At 35.9% G+C, this 16,609-nt stretch overlaps 1 protein-coding gene and 1 pseudogene across 3 annotated transcripts; one reads left to right on the forward strand and one right to left on the reverse strand.

Moving 5' to 3' along the window:
* Positions 1–340: 340 nt before the first annotated feature.
* LOC306886718 (epithelial cell-transforming sequence 2 oncogene-like) lies at positions 341–8,810 on the forward strand (annotated as a pseudogene). Its single transcript, XR_013785943.1, has 16 exons — positions 341–411; positions 802–961; positions 2,908–3,160; positions 3,311–3,415; positions 3,659–3,775; positions 3,903–3,973; positions 4,079–4,245; positions 4,910–5,106; positions 5,189–5,314; positions 5,399–5,604; positions 5,688–5,834; positions 6,853–6,926; positions 7,019–7,175; positions 7,268–7,333; positions 7,518–7,604; positions 8,633–8,810. The product of XR_013785943.1 is annotated as an epithelial cell-transforming sequence 2 oncogene-like (transcript).
* Positions 8,811–9,303: 493 nt separating this feature from the next.
* Positions 9,304–16,180, reverse strand: LOC306886130 (Golgi resident protein GCP60-like). Of its 2 annotated transcripts, XM_079443017.1 has the most exons (8): positions 15,742–16,180; positions 15,283–15,424; positions 13,550–13,690; positions 13,266–13,424; positions 12,830–12,992; positions 11,542–11,710; positions 10,745–11,002; positions 9,304–10,648 (listed from the first exon to the last, which is right to left on the reverse strand). In XM_079443017.1, the coding sequence occupies exons 1-8, from the start codon at positions 15,950–15,952 to the stop codon at positions 10,434–10,436; spliced, it is 1,458 nt and encodes a 485-aa protein (XP_079299143.1). In that variant the 5' UTR covers positions 15,953–16,180; the 3' UTR covers positions 9,304–10,433. The 2 variants fall into 2 exon arrangements, with proteins under 2 accessions (XP_079299143.1, XP_079299144.1); XM_079443018.1 differs by lacking the exon at positions 13,550–13,690 and having other exon boundaries at positions 9,419–10,648; positions 15,742–16,067.
* Positions 16,181–16,609: the final 429 nt, after the last annotated feature.

Raw genomic sequence — 16,609 nt, forward strand, 5'->3', positions numbered from 1 at the left:
AGGAATTTGCAGAGCTTCATTTGTTATTTGGTCTCCAGGGAAACGAGCACGTAAAGTAAGCGCTTGTTCCCGGATGTACCTAGAGGTTTGTTTAGAACTAAATTCCAGCCGATAACAACCAGAACACATCATTTTCGCGTAAAATTCACAATTTGCAATTCAAGTGCATTTGCAGTTGAAACAAATATGTCTCTGCTTGTTATTTTTTTAAATCTACAAACCGAGAAAGGCTGTGTTCGTTTTGGGCTGTTTAAACCAGTTTAACTGTTATTATGACGTCTGTGGAATTTAGAACCCATCAGAAGTCAAAACCCCGCGGAAATTCAGATATTATTAATCAATGGAAGTGACTACAGACTGTCGCGGTCGGACTTCGACGCCTCAGAAACCAGATTCAGTGCATGGACGCCTGTAACAAATAAAGCATGCAACCAACAGGTCAGGAAAAAGTCTTGCGTGTTTTTTATTAAATAATGTGTATTTTTTATGTAGTTTTTTTGTTTACATTTTTATTTTTTTTACACATCTATGTTGTGTATGTATGTGTGTGTGTGTTTTATTTTTACAACCACATTTAATCTCACTAAATGCATTTGCATTCAACTCTCACCATTCATTGGTTTGACCTGTGGACGGACAGACAAAGAAAATAATTTATTTGTCAGCTGCTGAAAATATGCTCTAAAACCCAGCTCAAGTAAATTCTCAGTTCCTAATTTCTGATCTTACATGATTTACACACAAGAACTTCACTTTCTCAGACAAAGAATTTGTAGTCAATATATATTTTTATCATTTCAGGTTTAACAGGGATTTCTTGGCGGAATCAGTCCCCATCACTCGAATGGACTTCACAGCTGTGCTGCCCCGCTTTCTGTCTCTCTACATGTCCTTCCTCAGTCCTCCAGACATCTGCTCTGCAGCAAAGGTGTGCTGGCATTGGAGGTTTCTGGCAGAGCAGGTAAGAAATTAATCAGTACAAATGTGCCTTTAATATATTAGATACTGGGCTTTTATCACATTTCTCTCTTCATTTAAGGGCCATTTTACAAAATTGGTGCAAACTGCGGTCCCACAACCAAAAAACACATTTAAAAAGTGTTTAAGTATTCAAATCTTAGATGATTATTAATATCCTTCTATTATCTATTGAAACCCACAATAATATTTAAAATATTAGTAAGCTTAATATATATAAAATCATTATTTATTAGGTACTTTCAATTGGGAGGTGGGTGTCTCGAACTCTAAATTTCAACTTTTGAAAATATTGAAATATTTTGTGTATTAGGGTTAGATTTTTTTTTTCCATCGTTTTTAAAAGTATCTTTGTGATTCTTTTATAAAGTGAAGTAAAAAAAACAAAAACAAAACATTTATTTTATATTTCCTTTGTAAATTATGAAACTTTGTTAAAAAAAAAAAAGTCTTACATTTTTCATGTCACTACCGAAAAAGTGTATGTTTTAGTCCATTGGCTGAGACTGATTTTAACTACACCCCTAAATTTTATTTATATTTTATTTTTATGCATTTTATTTTTATATGTGTACCACTGTACAGAACTGTTCTAGCTAACCATGTGCTGATTAACATCTTTGAGCTAGGTCCAAAAATATCTAAAATTGTCACTACTGAAAAATGTGGGTGTTATCCCATAGAATTGTCACTACCGAAACAATCACGACCAAAACATGTCATCGTTGTTTCGTTAGTGACAAAAGGGAACACACAATCCTTTGGGGGAAATAAGCTACATTTTAGTACAGTTATGCAATTTGTTGTGTTTTAGTAGTGTTTTAGTATGCAAGTTAAAATTCTGTAATGTGATGTGGTCGCTACCAAAGCATTACTTGTAAATGTGCAGTCACTATCGAAACATGGGATGTTTTGTCAAAAATAAAGTATACTGAATTATCAACTAAGATGTTATGATAGTTTTTGATTCAATGTATATTCAAACTAATGAACCCTTCACTTTGAAATCAGTATGATCAACTTTTGCCTTTTACAAAGAAAAAAATGATTCAAAATACAACAAATCTACACTTAAAATGTAATTGTTATTGATTTACCTCTGAAATTTTTTTTATAAAATAGCAAAAATATATATTTACAATGTAGATGTAAGCAAAATCTTAATAGGTCAATATAACCCTTCTAATTAAATTATTATTGACAAATTTGGGGAGAGGAAAAATATTCCAAAACTTTCTGAAAATACAATATGAGAATTAACTGCACTTTTTCTAGAAATTGTGTACCTTGGATATTATACAATTTGCATACATACAAATTGTTTGGAAAAAGACACATTTTTTCAAGACGTTTCCAACTCTGACTTTGGACCAATTCTGTAGAATGGCCCTTAAGCATTGCTACCGAAAGTGTTCTAAACTAGGGTAAATTTCAATTTCAGAATGAATGCCAGAAATGTCAAAGACAATGTTTTGTATATGTTTAAGTGACATACGGCCAAGGGTGACCCATACTCGGAATTCGTGCTCTGCATTTAACCCATCCAACGTGCACACACACAGCAGTGAACACACACACACCGTGAACACACACCCGGAGTAGTGGGCAGCCATTTATGCTGCGGCGCCCGGGGAGCAGTTGGGGGATCGGTGCCTTGCTCAAGGGCACCTCAGTCGTGGTATTGAGGATGGAGAGAGCGCTATACATTCACTGCCCCCACCTACAATCCCTGCCGGCCCGAGACTCGAACCCGCAACCTTTGGATTACAAGTCCGACTCTCTAACCATTAGGCCACGACTTCCCCCCTCTATTTTTTTATTTTTTAATTTTTTTATATAAATAAGTGAAGATGTTTACTCATATGTTTCATATGAGTAACCATTCATATGTTTACTCACCCACAGTACAATCTCTGTGTGATTCTCTAGGACTGTCTGTGGTCTCCGAGGTGTATCCGTCTGGGCTGGTTTCTTCCCTACAGCCCATCAGATCACAAGTATGGGGCATGGAAAAGACATTATGTGGCTTGTACTTCCAGTTTAGATATTCTAACTCCACGGGAAGCAGCAGATGTCTATGGTACATTGAATGAGAGTTTGACAGCATCAGAGGAGCAACAGGATAGATGGAGAGAACACAAGATAAGACAAACTATCAGACAGAAGGTTGCAGAGCATAAAAGTGAGTGCCACGGTTCCAGCATTTCATGTACTCTACATGCCCTTATGAAATGATCTGAGTTTAAGGAGTTTTAATTCATTTAAATTATCTGAGGCTAAAAATCTCAGTTGTCTGATGCTCTGGTCCTCATATTTCTGTCTGATCCCACAGAGGCTGCTTTGAAGACCAGGAAGGCATGGTTAAACACCAGTAAATTGGGCACATCATTTACTGAAACCATTCATAAGTCTTACTGCTGCTCTTGTTGAACTTGGGGTGAGACACTGACAATAAAAGTGTACAGCAAAAGCTGACTGTCTACTAACATGTCTCATCCAATTTTATTTTATTTTAAGTATTTCTAGTCCTGGTTTAAATTGCAAAGGCATTAAATCACTGACTATGTTGATCATGTGTTGGTTACTCATCTTCATGTTGGATGTAACACGATTTTAATCTTGTACTACATGCAAGGAAAATGTACACATGTATGTTATTTGTCATGGTTTTATTATGTAGGACAAGTGCCAATTGAAAAATTCACTCTAGTGTAGATATAAGAGAACCACGGCTTGATTTAAGCTTGAATAACACTCTTGGGAGCACATGTGCCACCAGTTTATTGAAAACTATGAGGTCAGTATTACAATAGCAACATCTTTCTGGATTTTTCTATCCATCATATTTTTGTAGCCTACCTTTTATAATTCTTCTCAGAACAATATTTAAAAAAAATAATCTTGAGCATGTTGTTTTCTTTCAGTTCACTGTTCACCCAGCCAGTCAAATCTTCCTATAGTCCTCTTCCTCATTTCCAGTGTTCCTGGATTTGAAGTAAAACATTTTTAATTCTCATTCATGTCTATAATTGAGTTATGTCTCTTGCTGAATGATAGACAGTTGTTTATGAACTGAAGAATTTCAACTTTATATTTCTAGCTGCTTCTGGCCACGGTGCAAGTGTCTGGTGGTTTTACCATATGACTCACAAGGAATGACCTTGGAGGCTTTGCTTTCTCTGGCGGAAAGGGTGATTCAAGGCAAGATGGTGCAAAGTCTTGGCGTTCTGGTGACAGGAAGCACAGAAGAGATAACTCTCACAGATGGTAATTTCTTTGAGTAATTTAACATTGGGTCCAATCTAACTTATATAAAAAGAAAAATATTAAAAGGCAGTTTTTGCCTGCTGGAATAGATTTTCTTTATGAGGGCAGATTTTATAACCATGTAAAACACACAGCCGCTGTCAAATTTATGCCAAATATTTGAATTACTTCAATAAATTGCAATACAAAAGTGGACCAAGGAAGTTGTCCGTTTTGACTGGTCTGAATGTCAGAGCTCCCACAGGGATCTGTACAGGCTCCTACCAGCACAGTGAGTTGCAGAAAAAGCTCTTGAGAAGATTATGAGTACAAATTATTATTGAAAAAAACTATCATCTAAATATATAAATACAGTTTCGTATACGTATATTTTATAATATATCTTATATCATTAAATAATATTGATTTAAAGAAACAGTCATTATAAAAAAAATTGTTTAATATTTATTTATTTTAGATTATACAATAAATTAAGTCAATTATCACGTTTCTGTGTTTCTGCTAGTTCTCAGTTTCTGCATGAGACCCTCCTTCTGAGCTGGTGCAGACAGGCTGAATGGATAGAGGAAGGCTGTAAGCATCTGCGGAAACAGCTGGGGCCACAGCTGCACTTCATGTGTCAAGAGATCAGAGGCCGAATCCTGGGGAAGTCAGAAATGAAAACATAGTCTTGTGCAGTTACGTCAATTACATACCTTATATTTACCCTCCTGTGTATGTGTTCAAATCATTTCCCTTGTTTGTGTGGCCTTTCCAGGTCTGTTCCTCTGGGATCATATAAAGATGCCTGTCATTTCCCTTAAATCAGCGGTCATGCAGTGTTTGCTTCATGGGCTCGTGGCCCTGATGAATGAGACTCCGGTGAGCAAGACACATTTTGTTCCAGTAAATCTCAGATTATCTCGCTGCATTATACTAAATCTGATTCACTGTCATGCTGTAGGATGATCCCTTAGACTTCTTGGGTCACTTTCTGAAGTCATCAGTCAGCAATGGTTTGAAGAATATGGACCCACTGTTTCTTACAGAAAGTGCTTCCTTTAATGGCCTCGATCCAGAATCTCCAAAGGTCACTGCTACTGTGTCTGTTTTCGATCATTCATTTGGTTTACCCAATGCCTTCAGTGCTTAAAAATGTGTCTTTTTTTGTTAGTGCTTGCTAAGGGATGCAGACAGACGCAGTGCTGTGTGCAAAGAGCTTTTAAATAGTGAGAAAATATATGTGAGGCAACTTCAAGCAGTGGCCACAGTGTACTACACTCCTCTCAGAGCGGCACTGGACTCCAACTGAGCCATCATCAGCTCAGTCAGTCTCATCACCATCTTCTGTCCTCTGCTGAACATTTTGGAGACGAACAGGTAAAATATTTCCCATGTTTCCACATAAAGTTTTCTGTTTCTATTTGTTACTTTTTCATTTTCTTAGACTCTGCCGTTCACAGTGTTTTTCTGAAGGAGCTGACTGAGAGGTGGGAGGAGTGGGGTCCGCTGCAGTGTGTGGGGGGATGTTTGTGTCAACTTTTGCACCAAGTTACGGGTCTACACATTTTTTCAACAACTATCCTACCATTCTCAGAAGTATAGACAAGGTATGTTAATGTAAAATATTTCCTAGGATGATAACTTGCCATTATACATAATAAAAACTGTTCATAAATTCTTTAAATGACTTGAATAAAACTCTCCAAAAAATTGAATATTTTTAATTTCTGAATAATATATAATACATTTTGATATATTTTTCAAAACTGTTGTAAAGTCAGGAAAGGAAAAGTGTCATTAAAAGACTTGTTAAAAACAAAATATTAGTGAATAGTTTGGTATAAAAATGTATTATCATCATAATCAAAGCAGTGAAGAAGTTTTGATTAAAATATAAATATTTGAAACAATTCTCCGCCAAATCAAAATCATGTGGTACAAGCAATGTGCGAAGCATGCAGCGGAAAAAAACAGGAAACAGGATAACACAGGAAATGATAACATAGAGACCCCTTCAGACTCTCATGAATTTGTCAATGTCAGCAAGTTGAAAATACTTTTGAAAAATCAGATGACTTTACCTATTTATGACAAGGAAAGGTTAGTTTAGGTACAACTCCATAAAACTAATAACATTTATGAATGAATAATTCATTAGATTTATGATATATAATAATTTATAAAAGTGCCAGTAAATACATTGTTCCAAAAAAATGACAAATTCATGTTTTTCTTTTCTGTTCATCAAAAAGTATCATGCTTTCCACAAAAATATTAAGCAGCACAACTGTTTTAAACACTGAAAATAGTAAGAAGAAATGTTTCTTGCACCAAATATAAGAATGATTTCTGAAGGATCATGTGATACTGAAGACTGGAATTATTAAAATTCAGCTTTGTCACCACAAGAATAAATTACATTTTAAAAAATTAATTGAACAATTATTTTAATAATTACCAATACTGTTTTTATAGAATTTTTGATCAAGTACATGCAGCTTTGGTGAGCATAAAAGACTTCTTTAAAAACAAACATTTTAATACATCTAGTGTATAATACTTATGTACATTATTTTATATACAGTCATTGTCATTATCTGTTACATAATTTAGTATCTTTTGTAGTGCTGTGAGATGCTTCCAGTATTCCGCAGCTTTCTGAAGAGACACGACCGGACTGTTGCTACCAGAATGCGGAGGTACAGTAAAAATGACAGTTCTGCTGGTTTTCAGACAAATGAGAAAAGTTGTACAAGAGTGACTCTAGCAACGCTCCAAATGTACATTCCAGTCTCCAGGAGCTGTTTCTCACACTATCCGCACGAGTGGAGGAGTATGTGACTTTGATTCGGGTATTAACGCTACACACACCGTCTGAGCATCCAGACTACACACAATTATCGTCTGCTCTCAACTCACTGCTGACTTACAGAGGCTTCATCCACAAGGTGTGTTCAAAAACAAAGTGCTCAATGAATATATATGAACATTTATGTTTGTTTACCTTCATTTAAGACAGTGCTTTGCTATTCATTCCCAGTTGAAAAAGAGTCTTGATCGAGACTTGAGAATCATGGAGGCACAGAGCACAATTCAAAGCTGCCCAGTAAGTTGCATAGTCATCGCAGCAGCCATTTATTAACAGAGATCAGGTTCTCACAGGCCTTTAAAAGTCAGGAAAGGAACAGGAAAAGTCTGTGATGGACAGCCATATGTACTTGCAGTGCGCTATATGTAGATGTCAGTGTTCATACACACAGTATAACAGAGTATTTTTGTACTTTATTTAGAATTTGTTGGAGGAAAGCAGATACTTGGTCACCACGCAGGATGTGGCATTACTGAGCTGCCTTAATGGAGACAGCTGCCTCTCTCAGGTACTGCCATTGACCTGAAATCAAATGACAGAGAAACAGGAGTCTCTCTGTCTACCTGAAGCCAGTCTTATTCTGTTTGTAGATGACTAACAACAGCATAACTCGATATGTTTGAATTAATAAGAAGCAAATATTTTTATTAAAGAAATAGTCCCCCCCCCAGGCCATTCAAGGTGTAAATCAGTTTATGGTGAGAAATGAGAAATTAAGCATTCATTTTGCAATGAGTAAATAAGAAAGAAAAAGTATTACATCACTTCACCAATTGATATTTTACAGTGAATGGGTGCCGTCAGAATGAGCGTTCAAACAGCTGATGAAAAAAATGTCACAATCCAGAAGTAATCCACATGATTCAAATCAATCAATTAATGTCTTGTCAAGCCAAAAGCTTTTTGTTTGTAAGAATTAAATCCATAATTAAGGCCTTTTAACTTTAAACAGTCGCTTCTGGCCAAAATATCCATAATTCCTCCAGTGAAAAAAGTCCATTCCCTGTTGTCCTTTCACATCAAAATCCACTGACGTATTTGTTCAGAGCAGTTATCACCTGTAAACGGTGCTTAATCTGTGCATATTTCTGTCTTGATTCAGATGAGATTACTTTTTCAGCGGAGAAAGCAATATTATAGATAATCTATTTTAGCTGGAAACAACGGTTTTAAGTGAAATACCTTAATGATGGATTTGTTTCTTACAAACATACATCTTTTTGATTCAAAAGATTAATTGATGGACTGGAGTCATGTGGATTTTTGTGATATTGTTTATATCAGCTGTTTGGACTCTTATTCTGACGGCACCCATTCACTGCAGAGGATCTATTGGTGAGCAAGTGATGTAAATGCTACATTTCTCCAAATCTGTTCAGACGAAGAAACAAACTCATCTACATCTTAGATGGCCTGAGGGAGAGTATGCTAAGCAAATTAAAATTTTTTGGGTTGACTATTGCTTCATGGTAGCAGATTTACTCAAACAACCCTACTGATCTGTGATGTGTTTATTCTCTCTCTCTCTCTTCTCAGGATGTATGAGCATGTGAAACGTGCCATTTTGTCTGGCAGTGAACACAACTCACACCTTTCTGGCCTCTGTGGCTCTTCACTCTCTAAATCTCACGGAAATCATGTGTCATTATAACTACATACTGTAATGCAGTGTTCATTATGCTGTCTCTAAAATTAGCAATAATTACTACACTACACTACCAGAAAAAAAGTGTTTTTTTTTTTTAATATTTTTGAAAGAAGTCTCTTTTGCTCACCAAGGCTGCATTTATTTGGCTTATATGTCATATTTATTAATGTTATAAAATATAAAATTATATATAAATTTCAACCTATCCATAATTTTTTCAGATGTTCGAAACGCTTTTCAGCTGGAGAGCCCAAAGCGCCAGTGGATCTGTGCTACAGATAGAGAAGAGGACAAGATTAGGCTGCTGTCTGCTTTACGCAGTGCTATAAATGCTGCTATAACACGTAACTAAAGATGAACATACTATTCAGTACTACAAACTATATTAAGAAACTATGATAGACACTAGAATAGATGGTCATTTTTTATTTTGGTTTATTACCAAGTAAATTGAATTGGTATGAATATAATGTTTGATTATGCATGATTAAAGTATGAATTGCAATATAAAAGTCTGTATTTTTATGTGTACTGGATGATTTTAACCTTGTGAAGTTTTGAATATATACGTTACTTTATTGTTGAAACAATGCAGAAAAATAGGATAATCATACATGGGGACAATAATTTCCATGATAATTTAAATATTCTTCATATTTTACGTGCACACTTATGAAGGGTATAAAAGCATTTATTTCACATAAAATATACTGTTCTCACACAATGTTAAAAAAAATAGATTGCACTGGGACCTCCCACAGGTCTACAGATATCAATGGGGCAATTTTATTTATACAAAAAATACAAGTCAATTAAAAAAAATCCCTCAGCATGTTAAATGGTTACACCTTAGCTGCAAGATTAGCTGCCACTTATCATTCTTGTAGAATTAAATGAGATTTTTTTTAAACTATTACTGTTAATTCAATATAGTGTCTTTACCCCCTCTTCTATCTGTCTGCACACAACATGCCTCCATTATTGTAGTGTGCAAAATTGTGGAATCGGCATAGTTGCATTGCATACATGTTTTAGTATCAGCAGGACACGCATGTCTGCTTTAGACAAGAAAATATATTAATATGAACCATTACCAGAAAGCCAACATTTTGGAACACTAGTACTACTAGTTCTTGACTTGCTTTTATGCACAAATAGGTTTTTTGTGCAAACAAATAGACAACCTTTCAAAAGGTTAACAAATCCTTAACTATGGTTATAATTAACATATAAAACTGAATAATCATGTTTACAATAAGATTAGGCCGTAATATAAAAAGAAACAAATTATCTATTGCTTGATCTCTTCAATCACCCACACAACAACAAAAAAAGTCCTATAAACCAAAGAAATGTATGAAGTATCATCTGTTTTGGGATCCATTTTAAACCTTAAAATGCTGGAATCAATCACATCAATTAAAAATATAATTAGTATACACCACTCCTTCATTGATTCAACATAATAAACATAAGATATTGGAAAAATTGTCTTCTTGTATGTAAAAATTACTAATAGGACGTCCAAGGACTTTGGATCATGACTCCAAAGCAAGATACATGTATCTTAAGAACACAATGCAAATTCCTTTGCATTCAAAACAAATGGCATATTTCAACAGCTTGAGCACTGGGCCTCTGTTAAAGACTCTCTCAACATTGTGAATGCAGAACCTGGTCTGCTGATGTTTATCTGGTGTAATAAACTCTGTAATAGACAACCTTTGGCCTCCAGAGGGAGTAGGAATTGTCAAATTTCAGAAGATGAACTCCTTGACCAGGATATTGGTGACTGCCTGCATAAACTTCCTCATGGCTGTCACGACGGGAAACAGGAACAATCTCATGTACCAGTGGACATTGACGCTGTTCTGTCTGCTTCTCACCTTCAGCTTGTTCTGTGCCTTAAATTAGGAAATAGAATCAAATTTAAAATAAATATGACGTAATAATAAATATTTGATTATTTATTTTTTTGTCAAAGAAAGCCACCCTCTTACCTTCTTTAGTTTCAGTAGTTTCAGTGCTTGCTGGCATGGTCATGTCCTTCCACTCAAAGTACAGCCCAAAACCGATATCGTAGTGATCGGTGGCGAATTCCCAAAACAGGTGTGAGCCATCCTGATGAGTGGGCACCCGTAACGTCAACACCTCCCCTCGGCCCACTGTGATCACGGAGTCCTGATCGTGCAACACCTTTTCCTTAAACTCCTTAATCTGAGGCCGTGTCCACATAGAGGGAGCAATGATAGGTACTTCTGCATTTAAGAAAGAAAGAAGAAAAAGGCAAAAAAGTGTTTTGTGTCTGTTACAAATAACGTATTTACATATCTTTATTACTGTGGAAAACAACCAGAAATAAACACAAATACCTAAATCTTAAAATAAAAAAAAGTAATATAGACATAAAATACACTATTTTATACCATAATTTGGTCAAAAACACAGTAACAAGAATACTGTGAAATACTGTTACAAATTAAAAGAACTGTATAACTATATACAATTGGGTCCTGTGATGGCAAAGCTGTATTTTCTGCAGTCATTACTGCAGTCTTCAGTGTCACATGATCCTTCAGAAAGCATTCTTATCTCATTCTATTATTTCTTCATTTTTTAATGAATAAATGAAATGGTAAACAGCCTTTACTATCATCAGAAAATAATGTGAAAGTCTTTACTGTCGATAGATAGATAGATAGATAGATAGATAGATAGATAGATAGATAGATAGATAGATAGATAGATAGATAGATAGATAGATAGATAGATAGATAGATAGATAGATAGAACTCACCTCCTGTTTTGCCCTCTACACACAAATGGATGGCTTTTGAGTCTGTCTGTTGGTCCTGATTCTCTAATGAATTTGATTGGCTGTTGGGATTGCAGGTGGGCACAGCTTCATTTGACACAGGAGAAGGAAGAGCTTCTGACATTTGATTCACATTTGAGTCCTGCTGCTTCTGCAAAGCCATTTGAAGTCATACAGGAGAAATGTAAAGGGTTTATGACATTTATTTTATTATAACGTTTGCTGGGGTTCAGTTAAAATGAAGTATAAATAAAAAAAAATTGTTCACAAAAACATACATTTCCAAAAATGATTATTTTCAACCCTCTTTCTGACCTTCAATGCTTGTTAGTATAAACGTCCAATGTTACAATTGACTAAAGTAATTTCATAGTAAAAAGTATCAAGTATCAATCTGATTGCACGTGAATAAGTGTTTTGAAAACATTATCCATATAAAATCATAATTTACAAACAAAAATATTTGAAATTGTTAACTTTCAGTTTCAGTCTTTCAACAAAAGTTTCTGTGCGAACTCTCCATTAGACTGTGCCACATTTCTGATCAGCAATAAAATGCTACTAATAAACTTAATGATCCTCCACCGTGCTCCGGGACATTCACCCGTTTCTGATGCTGAGGTCCTTTTGTAGGCTGTACAGATGAAAACATGCTTTATACAGGACAAACATAAATGTTCCTTTACTTTTCCATTTGTCCTGTTGTCAGTAGTAGCTCAAGCATGTGGACTACGTCGGAAATTGGCCAGACATCTGTATAGACAGCGGCAGTGACTATAATGGGTTTATTCGCTTTTGAAGAAAAATACAAAAAACCAAGTCAAAAAATCTGCACACCAAACGAAATGCAGAGTTCAAGGTCCTTTGAACAAGAGTTTATTCCTGAAGGTGCCAACAAAAACTAAAGTGCACATAACAAAAAAGCTATTCGCTTTTGGCACAATGCAACACAACATGGTGTAAACAGTATGAACGCGATGATACATGACGATGTTGGTGTGTTGCTCTAGAGGCATGACATACACAAATGTATATGCCAGAGTGATGTTACAAATCCCACAATATGCAAACAAGTCGTTTTTGAAGGGTTTTTTTTGTACCAAGGAGGATGTTTTAAGCGGTGACACTTGCAGGATGTTTTAAAGGTACAAAGATTATTGATTATTGAAGATTATTTGACATATACTTATTATGTCAAAATATTAACAACCCCTTTAAGAATTGTGATAAGAAGCTTACTTGAATCTAAAGTCTCTGGTCGTACTCGTACCTGCTGTAAGCGGAGGGCCTGGTGCATGTACTGTTGATAGTGCTGTTCCTGCAGCTGTCTGATGAGTAACTGCTGCTGGTTTGGATTTTCAGGATACTGCTGTTTGGCATACTGTTGAAACTGTACTGCCGTTTGTGCATTCAGAACAGCCATGATCTGTTGTCTGTACAAATAGATAGTAATACACATACAGATAAACACTTTTTTTAAAGCTGAATTCTCCTGAAAGCTGAGTTAAAATATATTTATTTATTAAGTTTTAATTTGATATTCTATATGGTATGTGTGTGTGTGTGTGTGTGTGTGTAGGTAAATAGTATTTATTTAATCTCATTTAATTTACTGTAATTTACATATGTCACATGTTCAGCTTTATATTAGTATGCTCAGAAAAGTGAAACTATTCATTAAATATCATCAAACCACTAGCACTCACTTTTGCAGCTCTATCTGTAACCTCTCTGCCTCATCTTTTCTTCTCTGTTCCTCCTCTTTTATCCTTCTCTCTTCTTCCTCTCTGCGTCGTGCTTCTTCTTCCAGTCGCCGTCGCTCCTGCTCTTCTCTCTCCAGCCTAAGACGTTCTTCCTCTTCTCTTCTAAACACACACACACACACACACACACACACACACAGAATAAAAAGGGCTTCCTACAAGTCCTTAACAGATTGACAGATTACATTATGAAATACTTCAGGCACTGTAACTTATAGAGAACACACTGTCTCTTCTCTTGTTCCTCCTTCTCAATCTTATGTGACGTCACATATGCTGCAAACAGACTACAACAGGAGTTCAGAAGCTTCACAAAGTCCTCCATGGCATCTTCTTTAGCCATGCTGCCAAGCCGTAGCCATTCTTTCCTGAGAGATGCAGTGAAACAAACTACATGAAGCACATGTGGACATTTTAGGATTGTGAAAAACAAAACCCACTTTGTACTGCACATATATACAGGTACATCTCAAAAAATTTGAATATCGTGAAAAAGGTCAATATTTTGTCACTCATTTCAGAAAGTGAAACCCATATATTATATAGATTCATTACACATAGAGTGAAATATTTCAAGCCTTTATTTCTTGAAATTTTGATGATTATGGCTTACAGATAATGAAAACCCAAAATTCAGTGTCTCAGAAAATTAGAACATTACATAAGATCAATAAAAAAAAGGATATTTTAAACAGAAATGTCAGGCTTCTAAAAAGTATGTTAATTTCTATGCACCCAATACTTGGTTGGGCCTCCTTTTGCATGAATTACTGCATCAATGCGGCGTGGCACTGGCACTGCTCAGGTGTAATGGAAGCCTTCAGGTCATCAGGTCACCCAAATTGTTGGGTCTGGTGTCTCTCATCTTCCTCTTGACAATACCCCATAGATTCTCTGTGGGGTTCAGGTCAGATGAGTTTGCTGGCCAATCAAGCACAGTAACACCATGGTCATTGAACCAGCTTTTGGTACCTTTGGCAGTGTGGGCAGGTGCCAAGTCCAGCTGGAAAATGAAATCAGCATCTCCATAAAGCTTGTCAGCAGAAAGAAGCATGAAGTGCTCTAAAATTTCCTGGTAGATGCCTGCGTTGACTGTGGACTTCAGAAAACACAGTGGACCAACACCAGCAGATGATATGGCAGCCCAAATCATCCCTGACTGTGGAAACTTCACACTGGACTTCAAGCAACATGGATTCTGTGCCTCTCCAGTCTTCCTCCAGACTCTGGGACCTTGATTTCTAAATGAAATGCAAAATTTACTTTAATCTGAAAAGAGGACTTTGGACCACTGAGCAACAGTCCAGTTACTTTCCTCCACAGCCCAGGTAAGATGCTTCTGACGTTGTCTCTGGTTCAGACGTGGCTTGGTAGCCCTTTTCCTGAAGACGTCTGAGCGTGGTGACTCTTGATGCACTGACTCCAGCTTCAATCCACTCCTTGTGAAGCTCTCCCAAGTGTTTGAATCAGCTTTGCTTGACAGTATTCTCAAGCTTCTGGTCATCCCTGTTGCTTGTGCACCTTTTCCTACCCAAATTCTCCCTTCCAGTCAACTTATGCTTTGATACAGCACTGTGAACTCAAATGTAAATATTCTAATATTTTGAGATACTGATTTTTGAATTTCATGAGCTGTAAGTCATCAAAATTAAAACAAAAAAACTTTTGAAATGTTTTACTTTACATAATGAATCTAAAATATATGAACTTTCACAATGTTCAAATTTTTTGACATGTACCTGTAATATTATTTTACACATCCTTGCAAAACATATTGTGACAGTACACAGAGAATATAATTTGGTAGTATGTGCCTTAATATATGGTAATATATAGTCCATTATATGTGCATTAATAAGTACATTAATATGAAGCTACCATATCATATGTAATTTATAATATTCTAATGGCCTTATACAGTCATAATTTGCACACAAAAATGAGCTTATTCCTGCATTACCTTCTGTCATTTCCCAGTACATCAAAGAACCCAATTTCTGGACATGCATTTGGATCATAAGGACCAATTGTGATCTGCTTATGCAGTGCAACCAAGCGGAGATTTTCTTCATATGTTGGGTTGAACGCCTTCCCATTCATCTCTATGTGAAACAATGACAAAATTTACATTAACCACCGTGGACTCGTTGACAACATCTAGGAGAACCTGAATAATGATTATTATGAATGGCATTTTAGTTCCTGAATGGGTGGAGATATTACTAGTGTATCTAGACCATGTATTCTAGACAATGACTCACAGAAAAGGGACTTTAATTTTGTTTCGCTACCAATAAACAGAAAGACATAACAACAGGTGTGACGGGACAAAATAAAGTTGTAAACATTTACTGGACAAACAGTAAAGGGAAAGTGAAAGTCTGGGTTACTTCGTTATCAGTTCTTAAGTTAACGTTACCTTTAAAGAATTTCAGTGCAAGTTTGAAGAGCTCCTCTAAAGTAAACCCCCAGTTTCTCTCCAAACTCCATGATTTCTGAGGTTCTTCGTGATCCTCGCATGATTTACAGTCTTCCTCAGTGCCGGAGGCGTGAGTTTCGGTGTTAATGCCGTTCTCGCTGGTTTTCTCTATCTTGCCATTGTCTTGTTCTGCTCTGTCAAACTCCATCATGTCAATAAGAGCTGCTGCTGTCACAGGTGGCCACGTAGCGCACAGAACACCTCTCTTCCGTATATTCCCACCGGAAATCCCGGATATTTGTGTTATTTTCAGCTCATTTAAACAGCATTCGCTTTTTAGTTACGTCTGTTACTACGCAGGTAAAACCCGATATGTTCTCCGACGAGTCTTGCATTTGGTTTAATGCTGAAATGTCACTTTGACATGAACATTACCTGTGAGCAGAATGCGCAAATGACCTGACTCAAGTCGTATTGCAGCTAGTAAACTGAACCACGTTTCCCTTCAAAGCAATTTTATATATTGTAATAAACTATGATTTAATTCAATTACCATAAGTAAACTAAAAGTCACATATATATATTAGTACTATTCAATAATACAAATTAAAGTGGCATTATATATTTATATATGTATATATATATATATATATATATTGAGATCACATGACCCAACACTACTCACTTAATCTCAGTATTATTATCCCTATTATTAGACAGCTTCAGTTACAAAATAAATTCATGATTTCTACAATGAGATAACAAAATTACTTTGTGCACAAATCATTTACCTGTTATATGACCCTGGACCACTAAACCTTAAGTCTTAAGTACGACATATTTGGAGCAATAGCCAAAAATACATTGT

Source organism: Barbus barbus (genome assembly GCF_936440315.1).
Source record: "Barbus barbus genome assembly, chromosome: 20".
Classification (NCBI taxonomy): Eukaryota; Metazoa; Chordata; class Actinopteri; order Cypriniformes; family Cyprinidae; genus Barbus; species Barbus barbus.

Excerpts from the sequence above, each read along its gene's own strand:
- LOC306886130 (XM_079443017.1), bottom strand. The coding sequence starts at position 15,952 with ATGATGGAGTTTGACAGAGCAGAACAAGACAATGGCAAGATAGAGAAA. Across the intron at positions 15,425-15,741 it reads TGCACTGAAATTCTTTAAAG|AGATGAATGGGAAGGCGTTC; the intron begins GTAACGTTAACT and ends TGTTTCACATAG. Across the intron at positions 13,425-13,549 it reads GAGGAACAAGAGAAGAGACA|AAGAGAAGAGGAAGAACGTC; the intron begins GTGTGTTCTCTA and ends GTGTGTGTTTAG.